Source organism: Phaseolus vulgaris, chromosome 8 (assembly GCF_051622355.1).
Source record: "Phaseolus vulgaris cultivar YP4 chromosome 8, ASM5162235v1, whole genome shotgun sequence".
NCBI lineage: Eukaryota > Viridiplantae > Streptophyta > Magnoliopsida > Fabales > Fabaceae > Phaseolus > Phaseolus vulgaris.
In genome coordinates, this window is record NC_143505.1 from 60,495,697 (window position 1) to 60,518,162 (window position 22,466).

At 31.4% G+C, this 22,466-nt stretch overlaps 3 protein-coding genes across 3 annotated transcripts; 2 read left to right on the plus strand and 1 right to left on the minus strand.

The window, feature by feature from the left end:
* Window positions 1–85: 85 nt before the first annotated feature.
* On the plus strand, window positions 86–6,540 carry JOSL (JOSEPHIN-like protein). Its single transcript, XM_090294670.1, has 2 exons — window positions 86–2,381; window positions 2,538–6,540. Exons 1-2 carry the CDS (start codon window positions 2,304–2,306, stop codon window positions 2,997–2,999), a joined length of 540 nt encoding a protein of 179 aa, XP_090150796.1. The 5' UTR covers window positions 86–2,303; the 3' UTR covers window positions 3,000–6,540.
* A 3,800-nt stretch (window positions 6,541–10,340) lies between these two features.
* LOC137826872 (cytochrome P450 86A1) lies at window positions 10,341–12,264 on the plus strand. Its single transcript, XM_068633023.2, has 2 exons — window positions 10,341–11,065; window positions 11,203–12,264. The coding sequence occupies exons 1-2, from the start codon at window positions 10,386–10,388 to the stop codon at window positions 12,080–12,082; spliced, it is 1,560 nt and encodes a 519-aa protein (XP_068489124.1). The 5' UTR covers window positions 10,341–10,385; the 3' UTR covers window positions 12,083–12,264.
* A 3,528-nt stretch (window positions 12,265–15,792) lies between these two features.
* Window positions 15,793–19,768, minus strand: LOC137825438 (transcription factor MYB64). Its single transcript, XM_068631105.1, has 3 exons — window positions 19,431–19,768; window positions 19,218–19,344; window positions 15,793–16,437 (listed from the first exon to the last, which is right to left on the minus strand). The coding sequence occupies exons 1-3, from the start codon at window positions 19,766–19,768 to the stop codon at window positions 15,793–15,795; spliced, it is 1,110 nt and encodes a 369-aa protein (XP_068487206.1).
* Between the last annotated feature and the right edge of the window lie 2,698 nt (window positions 19,769–22,466).

Here is a 22,466-nt window from a genome sequence, read left to right on the forward strand (position 1 = left end):
TTAAAGTAATCATAACAATCATTTCTTTTTAAAATCATCCTTCCCAAAACAGACATAAAGGAAGGGTTGGTTGGCGGAATCAGCCTTTTTTTTTTTTAAAAAAAAATTCTTTAATTTTATAATGTTAAATTGTTATATATATATATATTAAATTTTTGATTGATAATTATTATTTTATAAATTATTTTATTATATTTAATAATTAAAATATAATTTATAAGTGAGTGATTTAAGTTATAATACTATTATATGTTTGTATCAAATATCTTAAATTTATTTTGTTTTATTTTTTAATTTACTCTCACATAGTCTCTGATCCGATAGATTGGAAATATCATTGAATTCCATCAAACTTTAGGCAATTTCTTAAACCCTAAAATCACATTTTTACAAATCGTTTTAAACTTTAAAAAGAATAAATTGTCAACAGAAATTTCCATCTTGACAAAAACACAAGAATTAGGATATATTATGCAATTGAGTGTTATTTATTTCACGAGGTCTTCACAGATTATCCACAAACATGGTCTATCGATTTTTGTAACTATATATGAGGTTTTTTAATAAAAAATATAATTATTATATTAGTTAGATGAATTTATATTTATATATTATTATACCAACTGTACCGTCTCGGAGCATTGACCAAAAGTCAAAGTCAATACATAGAGAGACGTCGTCCAAGAGAGACATCGACAAGTAAAGACGTCGCCAGGAGGCTTCGGGCCTCGACAGTCCAGAACAACAACAAGGTGAAGAAAAAGGTGGCTTTAAGGCCATAGGTTCTAGCACCGATAGGGGTATCCTGACTCGTGAAGTACCCATGCCACTGTTGGGAGACCCTGGGATAGATACGACCCATGAGAGGGCCATGACCAGGGGAGAACCACGTGCATGGTGTGAGAGAAAGGTAGATACACCCCCAAGGCAAGTGATTAGTGATTGGGGCGCATGAGTTGGCACCTAGGAAGCCAACCCACGTGCCAGAAGCACTTCGCAGGAAAGAGGGCTCACACGATGGAATAACCCTAAGTTGGGTTGCGGCGCGCTGTCGGACCCTCTGCACAGAATAACGATCAAGTCAGAAGGGCACGTGGCAATGCACACATGCTCATTAAAGGTTTCATTGAAAGTTTGTCAAGGTACGCGTTAATTTAGTTAAGATTCGAATGTTCCAAAGAATGTTTTTATACGCTTTCAATGCGCTTTAAATGCTGGATGTGTATAAAAATGGGCCTGGGGACGTTTGAAAGAGGAGAGTTTTAACCTAATTCTCACAGTTGCACAGAACACAAAACCCTAGTTGCTTTGGCTGCCACAGTGAGCACAAGACAATTAGGGCAACGCAGTTTAGTTACCCAGTTTTAGTGATTCAGCTCAGTTTTTCGACCACCTCCAGAGGGTCTGTCCCCCTTGATGTTTCTCGCTAGCTGACTTGATCGTCGGAGTGCAAACGGCCGTGAGAGCGCCCCTTTGTTCACTTCTTTTCAGGTATCTCAGACGGTGCAAAATGAAGGTGCCCTAGCTCGCGAGGACAAGCCACGCACAAAGACGGTCCCGGTCAACCGACGGGAACACCAACTTTATTGAATATAAACTTAAAAATCTTACGTTGAAATTGGCTAATGCAAAAAAAAAAAAAATCCACACGAACACTTCTAAAATGGTGTAATGAATAAATTGGATGTGAGTTTTGTGGTATTCTTTAAAAATCGAGTTTATTCTGAACAAAATTTAGAGTCCTATACAAAGACAATTCTTAATTTTCAAAATTCTATCATATTTAAATAAGATATATATTTAAGACCTCCCATGTTAAATATTCTCTAACAAATAATAACTTGTAGTTTCAAGTACTTGTGTTTAATTTATTTTACTTATAACAAGTATTAATATTTTTTAATTTAATTACATTAAAATGTATTTTATAAAATAATAGTTAAAGGTTTAAGATATAATATATATCATTATTTTAAAATATACATAATTGGCATCTATTATATTTATTTGAAAATAAATTTTATAATTTTTTTCCGAATGAATTAATATTTTAAAATAATGACAACTTTAAATATATACAGAATAAAGTCTCTTACACTCTAGATATAAATTAAGACTGGTAGATAAAAAAATGTCTTACAAAATTAACATTCTTTTTAAAATTTAACAAAAAGGAAAAACAGCTCTTAATATAAATTAAATCAAAAACATCCTTAATTTATTCTAGAAAAGAGAAAAAAAGAAGGAACACACCAACACTGCAAATTCAACTTTAACATCGAAAATTCAGCCGCAGAACAACCATGAAGAATTCCGAAGTGTATCACGAAAGGCAAAAATTACAGTTCTGTCTTGTTCATTCTCTCAACTCCCTCTTTCAGGTGCTTCTTCCCTTTCCCAATCACTGATTCTTCAATTTCAGCACTATCAACGAATACTCATCACTGTTTTTATTTTCAATTTCGTTTCTTTTTGCATACTTTCACTGATTCACGTTTTTTTCTGCTTTTGGGTCCTTTCAATTTCACCTCGATCAGCAAAAGGATGCTTTCACTCGAGAAAAATTGAATGGAATTTCTGAAAGGCTCGCACTTGAAGATTCCAGCACAGAAACGTGGACACCGTTCTCTGTTCTATTCAAACCCCATCACAATGTTTTCACTGGAAACTATGATATAAATGTTCTAATTGCGGCTTTGGAAGAGAAAGGAAAGAGTGTGGTGTGGCATGATCGTAGAAAGGGGGCATCTTGCATTGATCTCGATGCACCTGTTTTGATGGGGATTGTGATCAATGTGTCAGTGACTAGGTTTGGTGGGATTTGGAAAAGTAGGCACTGGATTGCATTGAGGAAGATTGATGGGGTTTGGTTTAACTTGGACAGTGACCTTCCTGCCCCTCTACCTTTTCATGATGCACATAAAGTAAGGGAGTTCTTGGATTTTACATTGGCACAAGGAGGGGAGATTTTGATCGTCTTGAATGAGAAACAGTCTTGAAAATTTGAAGTTAATGATTCATTTCGAGTCAAATTTGGGCATCCATGTGTACAGTACCAAACTGATTGCATTTCAATGGAGAATGTAGCCTCACCCATCGTGTCTCTGAGGATATTTAGTGAGTTTGTTGTGAATAATGGTTGAAACTGCTTCTGGAGGATGTTCTTCATAGGAGATAGTGTGTTGTCTGTAATACACTTGTCTCTAGTTTCCATGTGTGTCTGTACTTCTTTTGAACCATTAGGAAATACATGTGTTTTTCTTTCTTGAACTGTTGCATATACAAAATTTACTATGGAATTGTTATAGCAGAAAGAGACTGGTGTGTGCGATGTACTTCAGCATTACCAAAGATACTATAAAGGATACTAACTTGGAAACATCCATTGAAATTTGATTCATAGTGGTCTATGAATGGAACATTTATCTTATATTCCCAATACATATGTGACTCTTCATTTACAATTGTGGGAACTAATTTTTTATATAGTCTGTTAAAGTCATGTAGTCTGCATGATTAGTGTGTAAACCATCCAATATGATATTTCTCCGTATAAGTCTTTCTTTAATAACCACATGTAGCTTCAATCTTTCTACAGTTGCGACTTGTAATCTATTTTGCAGCTATTGCCTACAATTTCTTATAATTATAATCACATATTCTCTTGGTATTGATTTTCCATGATTTTGATTGGTCTTTTTACTTAAGGATTTTGATTCTTAATGAAAGAAGTTATCAAATAGCACTGGTTAATAGCCATCTTCAGTGAATATTCCTTTGGGCATTGACGAATGGGATAAAAGAAATTCAATTTACAGAGACGTTATTCTTCATGCATATCCCTTTGTGTAGTGTACAAAGTCATTCCCCTAATCTGCCAAAAAAAGCATCTAACCCATATATGGCTTCCTATTGTTCAATTCTAATTAAAATGAGGTACAAGTTGGTTTGTGTGTCACTTCATGCATCAGTTCTTTCACAAAATCATCAAAAGCAACATTAAAAAGGTTTGATCCAAAGTGGGGCTTTTACTTTTATTTTCGAAGTCGTGGGAGAAAGCCATAGTGATGCTCTCATTTTGTAAACAACTGCTAGGATATTTAGAATCAATATGGATTAATTTTTCAATAGTAATATATGAGAAGAAATTGAATCAAACTTCTTTCATAATGTAAAATGAACTTGTACACTTTACCTTAAAAAAAGAAGATGAAAGCTCTTGAAACTGATGTGAGAATGTTAATTTATTGTCTGCTTAATTCCCTCTTATTTTCTTCCAAGTACTGAAAAAAAGTATATTCAAACTAGTATTATTAATTATCAAAACATGTTGCCACTCAATTTCATGATTGACAGATTGAGTTATTAAATCATTTCAACATCTCAGTGGAGAATATCAAACCTTTGGCCATTTCTTTTGGCATGTGGTCCACTTGTGACCATATTTCCTAATAATTTGCTGATAAAGGGCAGAAGAGTAACTCACCTGAAATATTTCCTTCGCTGCATAGAAATAAATATAGCAGCACGTTGTTCTAAGGAGCAACAATGTGGTCGAAAGTTTCACACCAAGTGTTGACTGTTTTTCACTTCAATGAGTAGAAATTTGTTGGTGACTTTAAATCGACAAACTCCATGACATTCTGGATGAGGATCTTTTGCTTTCCTTTGGTCAAAAAATCCAGAAAATCATATTTTATTTCTTACTTCCCAAGTTCACACCGTATTTCTGTTTTTGAACTTTCTAAGTTTCACATTCGCCCACAAATTTAGAATCATATCTTAGATGTTTGTTACTTATCCTCATTTTTATTGCTCTCTATATTCTGTTGATAATAAAACAAGAATAGCACACACATTCTTACCCATTGTTTCCAAAAGCATGGTGTTAAAGTAGTGAGGACTTTAATATCAGATATGATTTCTCTTTTTCCAATGCAAATGAAGATTAATGAAGACCGATCAAATCATGTCAACTAGTTCACACTATTCTTTAGGGATAAAATATTTAGTAGCAACTCGGTTGGTTGTGTCTTGTTGCAATGAGCTTTGAGTAAAGAAACAAAAAATAACAATGGAGCAATCCTACTGGTGGTTCTGAGAGCATCTTCAGAGAAATGAGTGAAAGAATGTAGCCCCCACCTTCCTGATATTTAAAACGGTTTCTTGCTCTGATGGATGGATGAGTTTTGGCTGGAATGATGACTTAATTACTTTAAAATAAAATATTCATGCTATCTTTGATTATACTCAACTTAGATACCTCTTCTTTCTCCACTACATGGAAAAGCTTAAACGTGTGCTCTGCAAAGTCACACTGCATCTGCAATAGAAAGTAATAAAGAGGGCTAGTGTATCTGCAACTTTCTACACCTTTAATATGACCCTTTCTCACCGCCTATACACACATATATAAAAATGAAAGTTTATCAGGTCAGAGATGAATAGAGGAGTAAATTTCCACCTAGTATTCAAATGAATGGTTAAAATTGAAATCAATTAAAACAATTTGATATCTGTTTGATAAGGAGAGTGAATGAAATGAAAGTTTTATAGCAAAATATTATGCATGTAGTGTAACTAATTTCATATAAAAAGACTTGGCTGATCTTGTGGTTGTTTCCTTGTACTTTTACATGATAATAATGGTACTCATGGGAGAAAAAGTGTAAACAATCTCATCTAGTAAAAAGGACTTGGTTATTGTTATGGTTTTTTCCTTATACTTTTACACATTTCTTTCATGATGATGAAGAAAGCAAGAGTCCTATAAATGCTTGTTCCTCACTCACATAAGAAACTCCTCATCTCACAATTCCCACCTCTCTAAGGATTCTGCTTCCAAAGTCTTCTCCCCTACAATCCTTTCAACTATCTACAACATCATCATTGTTCTCTCTCCTAATGCTATCATCATTCCAACAGGAATAAGCAACAGAATGAGTCACAGTGGCTACATCAATGAAAAAACAGGCTTGTCCTTGAGGCAGAATTCCAGCAGGAAATCAAGTAGAAATGGGCAAGTGAAGAGTTGCATGTTCAGGATTCCTTGGCAGTCTGAGACCTCTCCCGTTGAACTTGTGAAGGATCTTGCAGAAAGAGTAACTAATGCTCTACGCTTGATCTCTCCAAGGAAATCTTTACACCGAGGCTCTTCTTCCCTAACAAGATCAAAATCAGCAGGCTCCTCTGTTGATTCTCATAGAACTGCTGCTGTTGAGGACTGCATTGAGTTCATCCACTCTTCCTTTTCAAGATCAAACTCCTCAACCACAGCACCCCGCCAAGATTCTATACAAGCTCCTTGATTTGAGACACTTGCAATCATGGCTTGATACCATGTTTAGGTTCATATCTTCCTTTCTTCTCACACCTCATAATGATGGAAATTAAGCCATCCTTTTATGTTTCTGTACAAACAGAATCAGTGTATATTCATTCTTCTGATGGATTTCTTACAAGGTGTTTTTAGTTTCAATGAAACAAATGCAATAATTTACGTTTTTCACAAGAAATATTATGAAAAAGATGTTGGAGATCCATCTAGTATAGATGACTACAATTCATTATATTATATAAAAGTGGGTGCAAACCTCAACCTCATGAGTCGGTTTTAAGGGGTTGTGAGTCGGTTTTATGGGGTTGAGCCTCATGCCGAGACTGTCAACTCGTGCGTAGGACTATATATTATAGGTGATCACACTCGTTAGGATAAGATCGAAAATGGGATTGGAATAATGGAAGGGGTTAGAAGAATATGTGACGAATATGTAAAATCCTTACCTTATAATTCTATTAAGTTCGTTTGTTCATTCTTGTATGGATCTTTTGGAATATATTTTGCATAGCAGGGTTATCCATTCTCGTTGGAGTATGAAATATACAAGACATGAAAAATTCCCGTATCTCTTCATATTGACGTTCTCCATCACTCTAATCAGAGTGATCAGTGCAAGGAAGAAAAAAGAAGAAGGTGACTGAGAGGCACAGGGCTGTGAGTGAGAGACACGTAAAAAAGGAAAAAAATATTTTTGTTATTATTATTGTGTGTAACGTAGCAAAACTACGTTATATTTATATACATGGTGTGTGAAAAGAAAAAGGTATTGGGCTGAACTAAAACTTAGTCAAATATACCCAAGTCCAACAAACTCAAAACATCAAAGACTCTTTCTTCCTATACCTCCATACCTTCTTGTGCTACCCTATACTAAATATAAAAATACCGTTTTATCCTTTTTTTATGTCACCTTCATACATAATCTGGAAGTGTTCTTGGGATTTATAAAATCCGAAACTTTTTTTTGGATTTGAAACAAGCCTATGGATTATGTAATTCGGATATATTCTGGAAGTCAATCTCATATTTAGAAAAGACTTATGGATTATGTAATCCGGAAGCTAATCACACATCTAAAAAAAAGGCTTTCGGATTACATAATCCAGAAGCTAATCACACATCTAAAAAAAAGACTTCCGGATTACATAATCCGGAAACTAATCTTATGTGTAGAAAAGACTTCCAACTATGTAATTCGGAAGCTAATCACAAAAGGCTTCTAGATTACATAATCCAGAAGCTAATTTTGGATCTAGAAAAAGACTTACAGATTATGTAATCCAGAATATTAAAAAAGGGTAAGAAGCAACCAACATCAAAATCCTCTTTAAGACATCAAAATCCCCTCAAGCTTGTGGATGTATATTCAGTATATCAAGCTTGGTAACAAGTTTATGAAAAGTTGTATAGGTGAGGGATTTGTGAGAATTTTTGCTAGTAGTTCTTGAGAGCTTATGGAAAGAAGATGAAAGAGCCCACCCTATAGCTTCTCCCTTACTACATGGCAGTTAATATCCAGATGCTTGGTTCTCTCATGAAATTCGTTGTTGTGAGCTATATGTCTTGCAGATTGACTGTCACAAAAGAGGTTTGCAACATTGTTGACTATGATGCAGAGATCTTTGACAAGATATACAAGTCATTGTATTTCACAACATGTGGTGGTTAGAGCATGATATTTTTCGGAGGAAGAGGACCTGGAAATGTTGTTTTGCTTCTTGGTTTTCCATGATATCAAAGAGTCTCTAAGGAAGATGCAAAAACCATGGTTGAACAACGTGTGATGATACAAGAGGCCCAATCTGAATCACTGAAAGCTTTAAGTTGAATGTCAGTACTTTTAGGAAAGAATATACCTTGTGCTGGAAAACCATGTTTCGAATAACATTCATTAGCGGTGTGGTTCATCTTGTTACAGAAAGAACACTGCTTCCCGTAGTTCCTTCCTCTTCCTCTTCCTTGGTTGTGCTATCCATGGTTAATTTTGTTGTTTGTTCTTTGACTTTGATGATTGATGCTATTGAGTAAGATCTTTGTATCTATGCTTATACTCTCATTTAGATGTCTTTCTTATTGCAGAATAAGGGAGAAGACGCGATTGATATTCGATAGAGGTTTCATAAGTAAGACTTACGTTTTGGCAGTATTATCATTTTCTCCTAATCCTTTTAAGAAACACATAATATTTTGTTTTAGTTTATTTTTTAATGTAAATAAATTATTTTTCCTCATCATTAATTAAAGTTAAAATTGATCCTTATTGAAATTCATTAAATGACTACTAACCTATATTATTTAAGAAGAATGAAATATTTTCTCTTGTTTCATGATTTGGTGCAACCCCATTTTCTCGATTTTGATAAACCATCTGAACAACTCTTTTCTGTTGCACTCCATTTAACTGCTAGCTATTGCACTAACATTAATATTTGCTTAAGCGTGACAGTTTGGGTTAGGAAGTAATACGAAAATTTTTACCAAATCTTTGGAAAGTTTATGGAAATTTTGTTCACTTTGCTAAAAAAGTCTAACGTAAACGAGTTTGATATAATAATATGAAGATGATTTGTTTCACAGGATAATCTTGTCTTCAATTTTTACTGTCCATCAAATTATAATGTCGAAATATTTGATTGGTCAGCGACTTTGTTCCCTTGAGTATGCATAAAAAATATTTAAGCATACATATATTTCAAAATTAACCAACCAATGATTATGTTAATTTTCATGTATTCTTAAAAATGAATTTGATATTCCTGTATACCTTTTTACAAACAAGAAAATCATGAAATAGAAACAAATTTTTAGAGACAAAAAATAATTAGTTATTATATTGACTAAATTAGAGACAATTTTAGAGACTAAAAAAAAATTTGGTTTCTAAATTAGTTTTTATTATTGTTAAATGATTTATAAATTGGTATCTAATTAACAACCAAGGTTTTTCTACCAAATTAGAAACTAAATAATTGGTAGTTAAAACCTTGATAACTAATTAGATACCAATTTAGAAACCATTTAATAATAATAGAAATTAATTTAGTAACTATTTTTTTTTAGTTTCTAAAATAGTTTCTAATTTAGTTACTATAGCAACTAATTATTTGTTGTCTCTAAAATTAGTTTCTATTTCATGTTTTTTCTGTGTTAAATATACTATTTTAAAAGATTTTTATTTTAATATAATTCATATATTGAGTTTCATATTGAACAATTAGATAAATTCAATTATATAAAAATATGTCAATTTTTTTAGTACCATTTCAAAACTATTCTTAACTTTGTTGATAACTTATGGAGATCCCATATCGATAGAGATTAGAAGATTGCATAGTATATAAGTGTAAATATCACTTTATAAGTCGGTTTTATGAGTTTCAGTTTAGGCTTAAAATTCACTTTTCAACATGGTATTTGAGCAACTTTAAGTTTATTATAGTAATTATTTGTTGAGCTTATCAGGGCACCTAGACCATTTTATAGTATATAAGTAATTATTGGTATTTAAAGTAGTTTTTATTATTAATAAAAAATTACAAAATAATTCTTAAATTGTTTATTTTGTAGTAAGAGCGTAAAAAACCAAGTCAGTAGAGAAAGAAGCAAATTGTTTTTATTGATGATCTATAGCTGCATTATTATAAATAGTATACATGTGAATCTGCATTCTGTATGGTGATTGAAGTATCCATGATGTCTCATTTTATTTATTTATTTATCATTGTCCATGAAAAAAATTGATTAGAATAAATTTTAATATTATCTTAAATAATAAAATATTTAAGTTTAACTAAATCCTTTAAATCTAAGCAGAGTGAAAATTTGTCACTGTATCTGGGTTGGTAAAATTATAATTTTTCTAAGCACAGTGAAACGTAAACTATGATACATGTCCACTAACATAGACAACTCAACTCATGCCAAATTCCAACCTACCTTCTCCAAAACTTTCTCAAAACTTTCTCATCAAATAATAACAAATCAAATATTTTCTCCATAAATATAAACCCAACACAAGAACATTCCTCATTGGAACACCACCACCATGCAAATGGACACTCTCTCTCTCTTCTTCATTCTAACACCAATTCTCTCAGCCTACCTCCTATGGTTCCTCCTCCTCGCCGGAACCCTAACCGGTCCAAAACCCTTCCCCTTCCTCGGCACTCTCCCGCAGCTCTTCCACAACCGCCACCGCGTCCACGATTGGATCGCCGCTAACCTCCGCGCCGCCGGCTCCTCCGCCACCTACCAAACTTGCATCATCCCCATCCCCTTCTTAGCTCGCAGGCAAGGCTTCTACACCGTCACGTGCAACCCCAAGAACCTCGAGCACGTCCTCCGCACGCGCTTCGACAACTACCCCAAGGGCCCCAGGTGGCACGCCGCCTTCCACGACCTCCTCGGCAACGGCATCTTCAACAGCGACGGCGACACCTGGCTCATGCAGCGCAAAACCGCCGCTCTCGAGTTCACCACACGCACTCTCAAACATGCCATGTCTCGCTGGGTTAACCGCTCCATCAAGAACCGGTTGTGGTGCATCATGGAGAAAGCGCAGAAAGATAACGTCTCCGTTGACCTACAAGACCTTCTTCTCCGCTTGACCTTTGACAATATCTGCGGACTCACCCTCGGTAAAGACCCCCAAACCCTTTCCCCCGAGCTTCCGGCAAACCCCTTCTCCGTCGCTTTTGACGCCGCCACTGAAGCCACCATGCACAGGTTCCTATTATATTATATTATTCATTTCTCATTTTCTTATTTATATCTATTTTTTCTTATTGATAAACATTATTATAATTTATTAAAAACATATTTTATTTTCCAATTTTCATGACATTAATCTCATAATGTTACAGGTTCCTCTACCCGGGAATAGTGTGGAGGTTCCAGAAGCTTCTGTGCATTGGATCCGAAAAGAGGTTAAAGGAGAGCCTCCGAGTGGTGGAAGCATACATGAACGACGCCGTTGCGGATCGCAGGGAAGCTCCCTCCGACGACTTGCTCTCGCGTTTCATGAAGAAGCGTGACGCCGCCGGCAACCCCTTCTCTGCGGAAGCGCTTCAACGCATCGTCCTAAACTTCGTCCTCGCGGGCAGGGACACCTCGTCGGTGGCGCTCACCTGGTTCTTCTGGCTCCTCATTAAGCATCCTCACGTGGAGGAAAAAATCATGAACGAGATCACGACGGTTCTCTCCGACACGCGCGGCGGAGACCGACGCCGGTGGACGGAGGACCCCCTTGACTTTGGCGAGGCGGACCGGCTGGTGTACCTGAAGGCGGCGCTGGCGGAGACGCTGCGTCTGTACCCGTCGGTGCCGCAGGACTTCAAGCAGGCCGTCGCCGACGACGTGTTGCCGGACGGCACAGTGGTGCCGGCGGGGTCGACGGTGACGTACTCGATATACTCGGCTGGGAGGGTGGAAACGGTTTGGGGCAAGGATTGCATGGAGTTTAAACCGGAGAGGTGGCTTTCGGTTCGCGAGGACCGGTTCGAACCGCCAAAAGATGGGTTCAAGTTCGTGGCTTTCAACGCTGGACCGAGAACTTGTTTGGGGAAGGACTTAGCTTACCTCCAGATGAAATCAGTGGCCTTCGCTGTGCTCTTGCGTCACCGGCTATCGCTGGTTCCCGGTCACCGGGTGGAGCAGAAGATGTCTCTCACTCTGTTCATGAAGAATGGGCTGAAGGTGTTCTTGCATCCACGTAAGCTCCAAGGTGTTGCCACGTCATCATAATATCTATAAAAAATGTTTCTTTCAACAATGCAATTTCAAGATCGGTAAATAATATTTATTCATGTTGAATTTGTATTTTTGTATTTTGTGTATTACTAGTGAGAGAATAGTTATGTCAACTATTTGTGGGTAATTTATATTTCTTTGTTGAGAAAATAAAAAAGAGATTGTGTTCAAAAAAATACTTTTATTATCCAAAAATATAGTGAAATTGTAGGAAGATGAAATGATGAGTGTGGTGTTTGGAGTGGAGAAGAAAATGGTTTAAGTGAGATATTGTCTCTACTTGAATGTAATAGTTAAGAAAGAAACACATTAAATAAGGAAAGGAAAAATAAATAAATAAATATGGAAAGATGATGAAACACAAACATCATTTTCAAAAAATTCAACCTATTGAAATTTAATAGTAAGTGAAATAAAATTTGGAAATGTATGTGGGTGATAGTTGTATGAAAGAAATAAAATTATATTTAGAAATGGGATGATAGAAGGAGGCATTTACATTAACTAAGGTAAACTATTTAAATTAGGATTTTTATTTGAACAAATGATTCTCAATTGTAATATACATTTTCAAGTTAATTATAGTCTATCTTGTGTTAATAAAGCCTATTTATATTTGGATTCTTTGTTAAAATACTAGTATTTAATGCTCTTTACTTTTATTTTTAATTTTATTTAGAAATATAACAAATTTGTTTTATTTTATTTTAAAAGCAAAAGGTGAACATTACTTTAATATGTTGGGATTTTTTTTCCAAAAAAACTCATAAATGTCCTTTAAGACCCACAAAATTGTTGGAAGTTAGATAATTCTTTTTCTATTATAAACTTTTAATTCTTTACTTCACATTAATGTCTCATTTACTATAGAAAAATTATTGTTGAGAGAAATTATTGTGATTTTATCTAATAAAAAAAAGGCATAAGTATTTTCATTCTAAGAATTTTAATGTGTCATGTTACTTTTTTAAGACTTTTTAGTTTGTATTTCAACACGTAAATCTTATAAGACCCACATTGTCATGAATATATTCTTTGTTTTTGAAAAAATATATATTTATATATAGAAAAATATTCGTATAATTTAATGTCTTAATTTTTTATATCAAGACACTCCAAAAAAAACATGGAAGACTCATTTTGCAAGTGAGCAGAAAAGACTATACAATAATGTTCCAGGTTTCAAATACAAAAAAAAAACCAATAATAAAGACTATACAATAAAGCTACAAAACCTTTTGACATGCAAAACAATTTATATTCACGTGAGATTTATATTCATGTGAGATGATTTTATCATTGTAATATGATATTTTTAATATAGTAATTTTCTTCCTTTAAATTTTGATTAGCAGAATTTACTCCATTTTATTTGTTTGCTTAAACTACATTATTCACTTGCCGTGGAAACCAAAAAATCCACGCTTTAAGTAACCTAAATTCCATAAGTCTAATTAAATCAAATTTAAACAAACATTCTAATGAATATCCCTTCAAACATCAAATACTCGTTACAATTGACACAACTTCTCATATTCAATGATATGTCTTCGATCTAAGCAAACAAACTTGTGTGTTCAAACTCACATTAAACATGTAATTGTCTCACTTAAGTGTATCAAGACTCACATTAATTGAGATCAAACCCTCTCATGTAGTGTTCGTCCTTTCGTTTTAATCGAAACTTTATTCCCTTTACTTAGAATGAATATCGACCCACTTCAAGTTGCATGGTTTCATCCAAACAATAGTCACTTAAAGTCATTTTTTTTTATCAGCAATAATGAATAAATAAATAGAATCACTTCAGAGGTGATTCAACTCTTATACATAATAAGACTCTATAGCACACATTTCCAAGGCGCCCACTACCAAATAAGGAAAAAAGCCACCACCTAATCAGAAAGAAACCAACCAACAAACACCCAACCTAAAGGTTACCTAAGGAATATTCAAACCACACTAATCAACACACAATCCACACATAAAAACCAATCAAATATAATAATACTCTAAACACTTATAACAGATTGAAACAAGATATAGGAGTCAAACACCAGTCAGAAAAGGAAAAAATGAGTAGTAGGAATTTTAAAGGTAACCAAGTCCAAGCGTGCAGCTGGGCCAAATAGAAGATTTCAATATGATCCACCAATCCACCTTTGAAGATGATCTTATTCCTATGGTTCCAGATCTCCCTTACCACTTAAAGCCATTGTTGTTTCCCTTAAGTAACCTACTATTTTATGACAAATTTTTCTCTCATGCAACGGATTGATATACATGATTCTTAAGCATTTTACCATCATTATTTTTCATCATTTTTTTTTTCTTATGCCACTTTGTGTGATAACTTCCTATCTCACTATAGGATTTTTTTTTTATGAATTCATATTTTGTCACAAATTCCTTTATGATGATTTTTTTAGGGTTTAGTAGTGTCTCTTTAAAATTTATCTAAAATTCTGAAAGGTGAAGTTATTTATTTTGCGAATACAATATAATGCTAAGAAGGTAACAATATGAGGACTAGGATAAGCCAATTGTCCTCTCTTTGAGGTTTTGATAAAAGAGGAAATGTTATTTCTGTTGGGATTGCTACATTGGATTTATCAAAAGCTTAATTTAAAAGTTTTAGAAATGTATAACATAAATTTTGTTAATAAAGGATAATTATTGAGGGAGAGATTATTGCAAATTACATTAATTATCTTATGGTATAAGATAGGTAGGCTAAGTCGCAATTAAAGAGTTTGATGTAGTGCTGAGAGGTAGATTATTAAAAATAACATCAATTATAGTAGAAATAGTTGCACTCTCACAATTATTTATAGTTTTTTATAGAATATGAAAATTGATAGATTATGGGACAAGTAGAACATCTTTTAATATAATATATTATTCTAAAGTTATAATATATCACTTAAGTAATATCCTAACAATGAGAGTCATCATTATATGCATAACTTAATGTTGCAAATGTTGGAATCAATTGTTCCAAAGGTCAGTGAGTCAATTGAACCATGGTGCTTCCTTCTAAATAGAAAAAGTTTTACTCCAACTATTAACTATAACATGAAAGATACATTGTGGGACATATAAAGCATATACAATAGACTATTTTAAAATTATATCCTCGAATCTACTTATGGGTACACTATCACCATTTTGAACTAAAATTTTGAGAATGAAAATGTAAGTTTAAACAACAATAAAATAGAAGGATAGTAACAAACTTTTAAATCTAACTGACAATTTTAATTTGAAGATGTCGTGCTTAATGCTTTGTTTCGACAATAATGATACATACCATTATTATAATGGTAAAAACGAAAGTCGTGCATCTAAACACAATTTTTTTCAAATTAAAATCGTAATTTCTCCCACAAGACTTACCTATTGTGTATTTTTTTTCTGTTCATATTTTTTCCTAATCCTAAAATAAAGAACATTTGATGTGTGAAATATGTACCAAACATTCTACTAAAAAAGCAAAAAAAATGAGAATCAAACAATGTAACATAACAGAAAAAGGAGATAGTACTATGCAAAGAAAAAAAAATGTAAATCCCATGAAGACATCATTGAAATTAAGAAGTTCAAATTACCAAAAGGTTTATGACCTTATTTGAAACCACCACCCGAACAATAAGCTTTAAACCAAGAATGGAAAACCTTTTGAACTATATATGAAGAAACAAAGTCTACCAAATGTCCTCTCCTTTTACTTGTGAGCAACCTTGATGCCGAAAATCTATGTTTAGATTCTGATTTCCATATCCGAAGGGAGATACATATAGATCCGAAGGAAGGTAGTTACCTGGAGGATGAGCATGAGTCTCTCTAGGGAAGAGACTATCATTCAACTGCATATTATCTGAGAATTGCTGAGAATACAAAAACTCACTCTCATCCATATCATCAACATTCATGTTCCAGCAATCCAGATATGAGGTTGGAGACATCTTGGGGTGCTTAGAGGCATCAACATTCTCCATGCAAATTTGTTGCATGAAGAGTAGATCGTTAGCAAAAGGTTCATGGAAGACATGGTTTAAAGGGTTAGGTGCATTTTCCTGTGGGGCAGTGATGATGAGAGGTGTAGGGTTTGTGGTGATGAGGGTCTTGCTTCTGATGTAGTCTTCGAGAATGGAGGAATGTGGTTTTCCATTTTTGGTTTTCTTGTGCTTTCTCTTTGAGTTGAGTCTCCTTTTGGTGGCATTCCAGTGGTTCTTTATGGCATTCTCTGATCTTCCTGCAAGGCGTTTTGCCATCTCGCACCAACGATTTCCAAGGCTCGCATGCATCTCTACTAGGATCCTCTCTTCTTCTTCACTCCAACTATCTTTCTGATAAAACTTCACTTGTCAAAGCAAAGTATATAAAAGTGAACAGAAACCAATAACTATGAACCATCACAAGAATGAGTGCTAACCTAGATAGATGATAGTGGTAAGATTTCTTCACATTATTACAAAAATTCAGAAAACTTTAATCAACCTTACACAAATTAGTAAAAACACATGCTTGTATATACTTCCTGGGTTTGCATTTCTAGTGTATTATCAAATTTTAATTGTATTCAAATGAGAAAAGAAAAAAAACTTTCTTTTCAAGTTTAACACAAAAAAAATATAATTATATTTTTCAGACATAATCTATTGTCATCAACCTTTTGTCTGAATTATACACTACTAAAAAATAATTAAAAATAAAAAATAATTAGTTATTATATTGATTAAATTAGATACTAATTTATAAATAAAAAATTATTAGTATTTAAAGTAATTTTTATTATTAATAAAAAATTATAAATTAATTTTTAAATTATTATTTAATTAGGTACCAAGGTTTTAGTTACAAATTTGAATATAAATTGGTTAAAATATTGGTAGTTAATTAGATATCAATTTAAAAAATAGTTTGTAATTTTTTTTATTAATAATAGAAATTACTTTAGATAACAATAAATTTTTAATCATTGAAATAGTATCTAATTTAGTTAATATAACTAATTATTTTTTTTCTAAAATTTAGTTTCTATTTAATGATTTTTTTTATATTGATCTAATATGTATAATATAATATAATATAATAGTGAATTATTAAAATTTAACTAATAGATTTATATTAAAAATAGAAAAAATTGATTAAATTTATAATTTATTATACTTAGTAATTTATCATTTATATTTATTACATATAAAATTATCATATTATTCATGATTATATAATAAATTTAAATTATATAGTATATAAGTATATAATTCATAACTTACTATGTAAATATATAGTAAATTAAAATTTATGGCTATTTTAAATTCAAACTTCTTATACAATTTATAATTTATTATATATTTAAATAATTTTAGTATTATATAAATTATCAAAAAAATTATATAGTAAAACTTATATAAAGTTCTACATATAAATTGTAAATTATATTATAAACTTATATGAGATTTTAAAATAATACAATTTTAACTTCTAATTAAAAAATAAGAAAAAATAGTTAATCTCCCTAAACTTTATCCCTTTTATAAATAGGCACTTTAAACTTTAAATTTATTTTTATTGATATTCAAAATTCATCACATTTACAAATAGATAGCTAGAACTTTAGTTTTGTTCCTAATGATTCTTGAAATTTATTGTTTTTTTTTAAATAAATACCTTAAATTTTACTTTTATTCTAATTAATCTTTAAAACTTATCCAGCTTTTACAAAAAAAAAAATGTATTAATAATGCAATTCTTTATTTTGTTAGTCAGTTTAAATAATCATTTTCTGAAAAATATTTATAAAAAATGGTAAATTTTAAGGTTTAATTATAATAAAATTAAAATTTTAGGTGTTTATTTTAGAATTATATAGTTAAAAATAGTTATGAGTTTTAAGGAATATGTGATGTAAATAGTTTAACTCAAACTTATTTAGAAAAGGCTTTTTGTAAAAGTTTGATAAGTTTCAAGGATTAATTAGAATAAAATTAATATTTAAGATGTTTATTATAGAAATGGTAAAATTTAAGGAATAATTAAAATTAAAATATATTTATTTATAAATGAGATAAAGTTTGTAAATCAATTAAACTAAAATTAAAAGTTAAGATACTTATTTGTAAAAGAAAATCAAATTGAGTATGATAAAAATACTTTTTTTCTCTAAAAATAAACATTATAGAGAAATGAATCTCTTTATATAATTATATTGATGCACCAAATCTGGTGTGAGCAAGATTAGTGCACATCTTGATAGATGGTGGTGTTAAGATTTTTTCACATTATAGCATAGAAGTTGAGAGAAAAATTCAAAAACATTTAACCATATATCATGATTGTGTACTATGGACAAGAATATGTACACATCTTGGATTGTGCTAAGAATATTATATATATATATATATATATATATATATATATATATTTATATATATATATAGCATAAACACAATTTTTTAATAAAAAGTCTATTTATTACACACATTTTTTTATCTTTGTTTTCTTATATAATATCTTCTATAATATATAGTTTCTTTGCTCTCTTTTTTTTCTATCTAAATGTTCAACATTTTGGATGTTAAACAATATCTTCTCAAGATTTATTTCCATTAGAGGATATCATCTCCTAACAACAAAAAATTATAAATAATCCTTGTCAAAATATCAATTTTTTACCTTGTTATTAAAATGACTAAGATACTAGTTTAAATTTAAAATCATTATAAAGCTAACAAATTATAATATCATAATTATATAAGATAGTCTCATAATACTGAAAATTAGAAATAAGATATAAATCTATAGTTTCTTATTATTTTCAAAAAGTTAGAATGGCACTGTACTTGAACTAGTTTTTTTCATCGTATATAATTTATTTGAATCCATGTTTGAAGTTTAAAAACATAACCAGAACAATCCTAAATCATACTCAAATTCTGACTGTGTTAAGATTCATTCACCCTAGAGAACATGATACCTAGTAAGAGTCTTAAGTACAGAAAAACCTCAAAAAACACGAACCACATTCAGATGCACCAACCTTATATTATGCAGAACAACATTCATTCTAATACAATAATCCTAAGATGTAATGTAACTATATATTATTAAGTGTTAATTAACAAACCTTAATATCAGGACGCAAATGATTATTCCATCTTTCTCTACACTGTTTGCCAACTCTTCCCTCCAAATTCTCAGCTATTTCAGCCCATTTTCTATCACCATGTTGTTTCACCAACCTTATTAGTTTTCTGCAGTTACACCAAATAAACTTCAGAACTTGGCACAAATTTATACTGATAAGAATTTATCAAACCAAACATTTAAAAAACTCAACCTGTCCTCTTCTTTGTTCCATTGTCCTTTGATCCAAGACACAGAAGATTGTTTCTTCCTTCTCCTTCCCACAACTTTTGTGTTCTTGCATGAAACCTGCATGTCTTCCAGGCACAGTGTAAGGTTGTGGTTGATGTTTGTCCACTTAAAAGCCTCCTCAGAAAAAGCACCCTCAGAAAAAGCACAATCATCACTGTTCCTTGCTTGTTGCTGTTGTTTTTGATGAAGGAAGTGGGCACATAAGAATTCATTTGTGTCTGTGGATGTGAAAGCAGGGTTCATAACATCACAACCATAAATTTGAAAGCCATTACCACCATGACTTTCTCCTATTGACATGATATCCATGAAAAGGAGAATAAATCAAAAGGGAAAGTATTGTTTATTGTGGCAGGTGTAGGGTTGTGTGTTAGGTGAAATTAGGGTTCACAGATACTGAAGCTTAAGCCAAACACTGTAATAAGCAAGCGAATTGTAAAAGGCATTAATTGTGTGCTTTTATGCAAGGGCCAGGAATGAATTTTGATAGTGTAACTCCTAAAATTCATTATGAACAAATTAAAAGTGTGGTCAGAGGGATTAGTGGCTGCTGATAGTCCATGTTGTTTATTTTTAATTTATTAGATTTAATTGATATTGAATTATTACTTAATACAGTTTTAATAGACTAGTAATTGCATTTACATAAATTTCAGTTAATTCTCAGTTATGGGTAATTTATTGTATAATTTTTTACATATTTTTCTTGTTTTAAAGTCTTTTAATGTGGCATGTTTTGAATTCTATCAGTACAAAAGTTTTAAGAAGAAAAAACTAGGGAAAGTCTAATTTGTTTTCTTTATATATTATAATTCTCTTATGGTAATTCTATGGTCACAGAAAATAATTATATTATTAAAAATCATATAAAAATATAAAAGAGTATATTTTTATGCATCGAATAAAACTTTTTTTTATCTCTTTAACCAAATTCTTAAAGACCCAATTATATTTATTTTACACTTCTTATATATTTTTTTAGTGGGTATGAAATGGATTTCTATTTGTCAAAATTCCTCTGTGCATTGTCATCCATAATTTTTTTTTTATCTAAACTAAAGTATAATAGCTAATTAGAAAACATATTATATTTGTCTAACAAAACATGGTACAAAATTGTAGTTTATGGGAAAGGAATATACTTCATAAAAGAGAAAATGAAGTCTTTAAATAATGACTTAAAGGAATGGAATAAGAAGAGATTTGGGAATTTGAATAAGATGAAAAAGAATATTACTAATAAGATTAGTGGACTGGATAAATTTGACGAGGAAGATAGATTGGATGATGAATGGGGAGAATTATAGAAGATATAAATTCAAAATACTTTCATTTCATCATTAATAGAGGATTAAGAACGAGATAATGGGAGAAGATGATTAACAATATTAATAATAATAAATAATATTAATATTAATATTATTAATATTGATATTATTATTAATACTATTTTTATTATTATTAATAACTATATTATTAATATTATTATCATTAATAATATTGATAATAATAATAACAAATAATAATTAATTTTAATAACAATAATAGTAATATTAATAAAATTGTTAATATTATTACTGTTATTATTATTAACATAATAACAAAATTTATTTGGATAGTGGTTATAGATATTTACTCATGGACCATAGTTCAATTTCTTCCAAGATCAAATTGTTAATAATATTAATAATAAATAAAATAATAATATTTTTAAAATAATGATATTAAAAATAATGATAATATTATTTATGGATGAATATAGATGAGAACATATGTTTTACACATGAATATAAAAATCTTTGGAAAATTTTACATACGGATTTTGACTTGTCAGTAATATGTGGATTTTGACTTGTCAGTAATATGTGGATAATTTTTTATTATCTAAGAATTTTTGTTGTAAGTCAATGTTTTTTTTAGTAAAAGGGTTTTTCAAGTATGAACTAACTATATGTCCTATACTAAACACACTAATCATGAATTTGTGCAAAATGGTATACTTTTTAAGAAGATAATTGGTGTCATTTATCAATGATGTTTTGAAGAGAAAAGAGCAAAGATTGAAGTTGTATTAAATGCAAAAATCATGTTAAAGCTCGTCAAAAATAAAAAGGACATGCATATATAGAAGCTAAATATATATAAATGATTGCCTAAAGACTACCTTCTTTAGGAATCTATAAAAAGGATTTCATCCACAGAATAATACACAGAGGAGAAGATATATAATGCCAAAATGTTGCACAAACATATAACACTCATCTAAGCCAATAGAGTATAGGTTGCACTATACCAAAATGTTGATGAGATAATAGAGCACACCGCACAACTTCATAGAAGGATCCTTAAGCTTAAAGAAGATTATAGTACTAGATCCAGGGGACCTAATGGGAAAAACTTAAAGTGTTTATTCAACTACCTAGGAGAGTGAACTCAACCATTGTATACGTCGAAAGAGGTTATTTTTCCTAGAGAGCAAGGTGATTTGAACTAGGAGAGAAAGTTTAAACATTGTATTTTTTTCTTAGACGAAATCATCAGACTCAATGATGAGTAAATTATTGAAATAAAAAATCTTGATATCTTAGCCATGAGTGGTTGTTTGGCAAACAATAATCGATTCATCTAAGAGTGACTTGAGTAAAGAATATTTCTTGACGGGGTTAACCAAGAGTGGTTGCGATCCTAATTATAATATTTGGTTAGGTAGAAGTGACTAGGTGTAAAGAATACTTAGGGTTAGACAAGAGTGGTTGTGAGAATATTCGATTAAGCTATGAATGACTTATGTCATGAATTCTCAAGGGGTTAGTCATAGTCATGAACTAGATGTAGTTTGTGAGACAAATGAACCAATATGTGTTATCTCCTTCTGTCTCTTTTACATTACATGTTAATATCATATGCATTAACCCAAGAAAGAAAGCTAGTTTGTGAGTGCATACTAAAATTATTTTCAAAACAACCTTTATCTTATATGTGTATGGGTTGGTCAGAT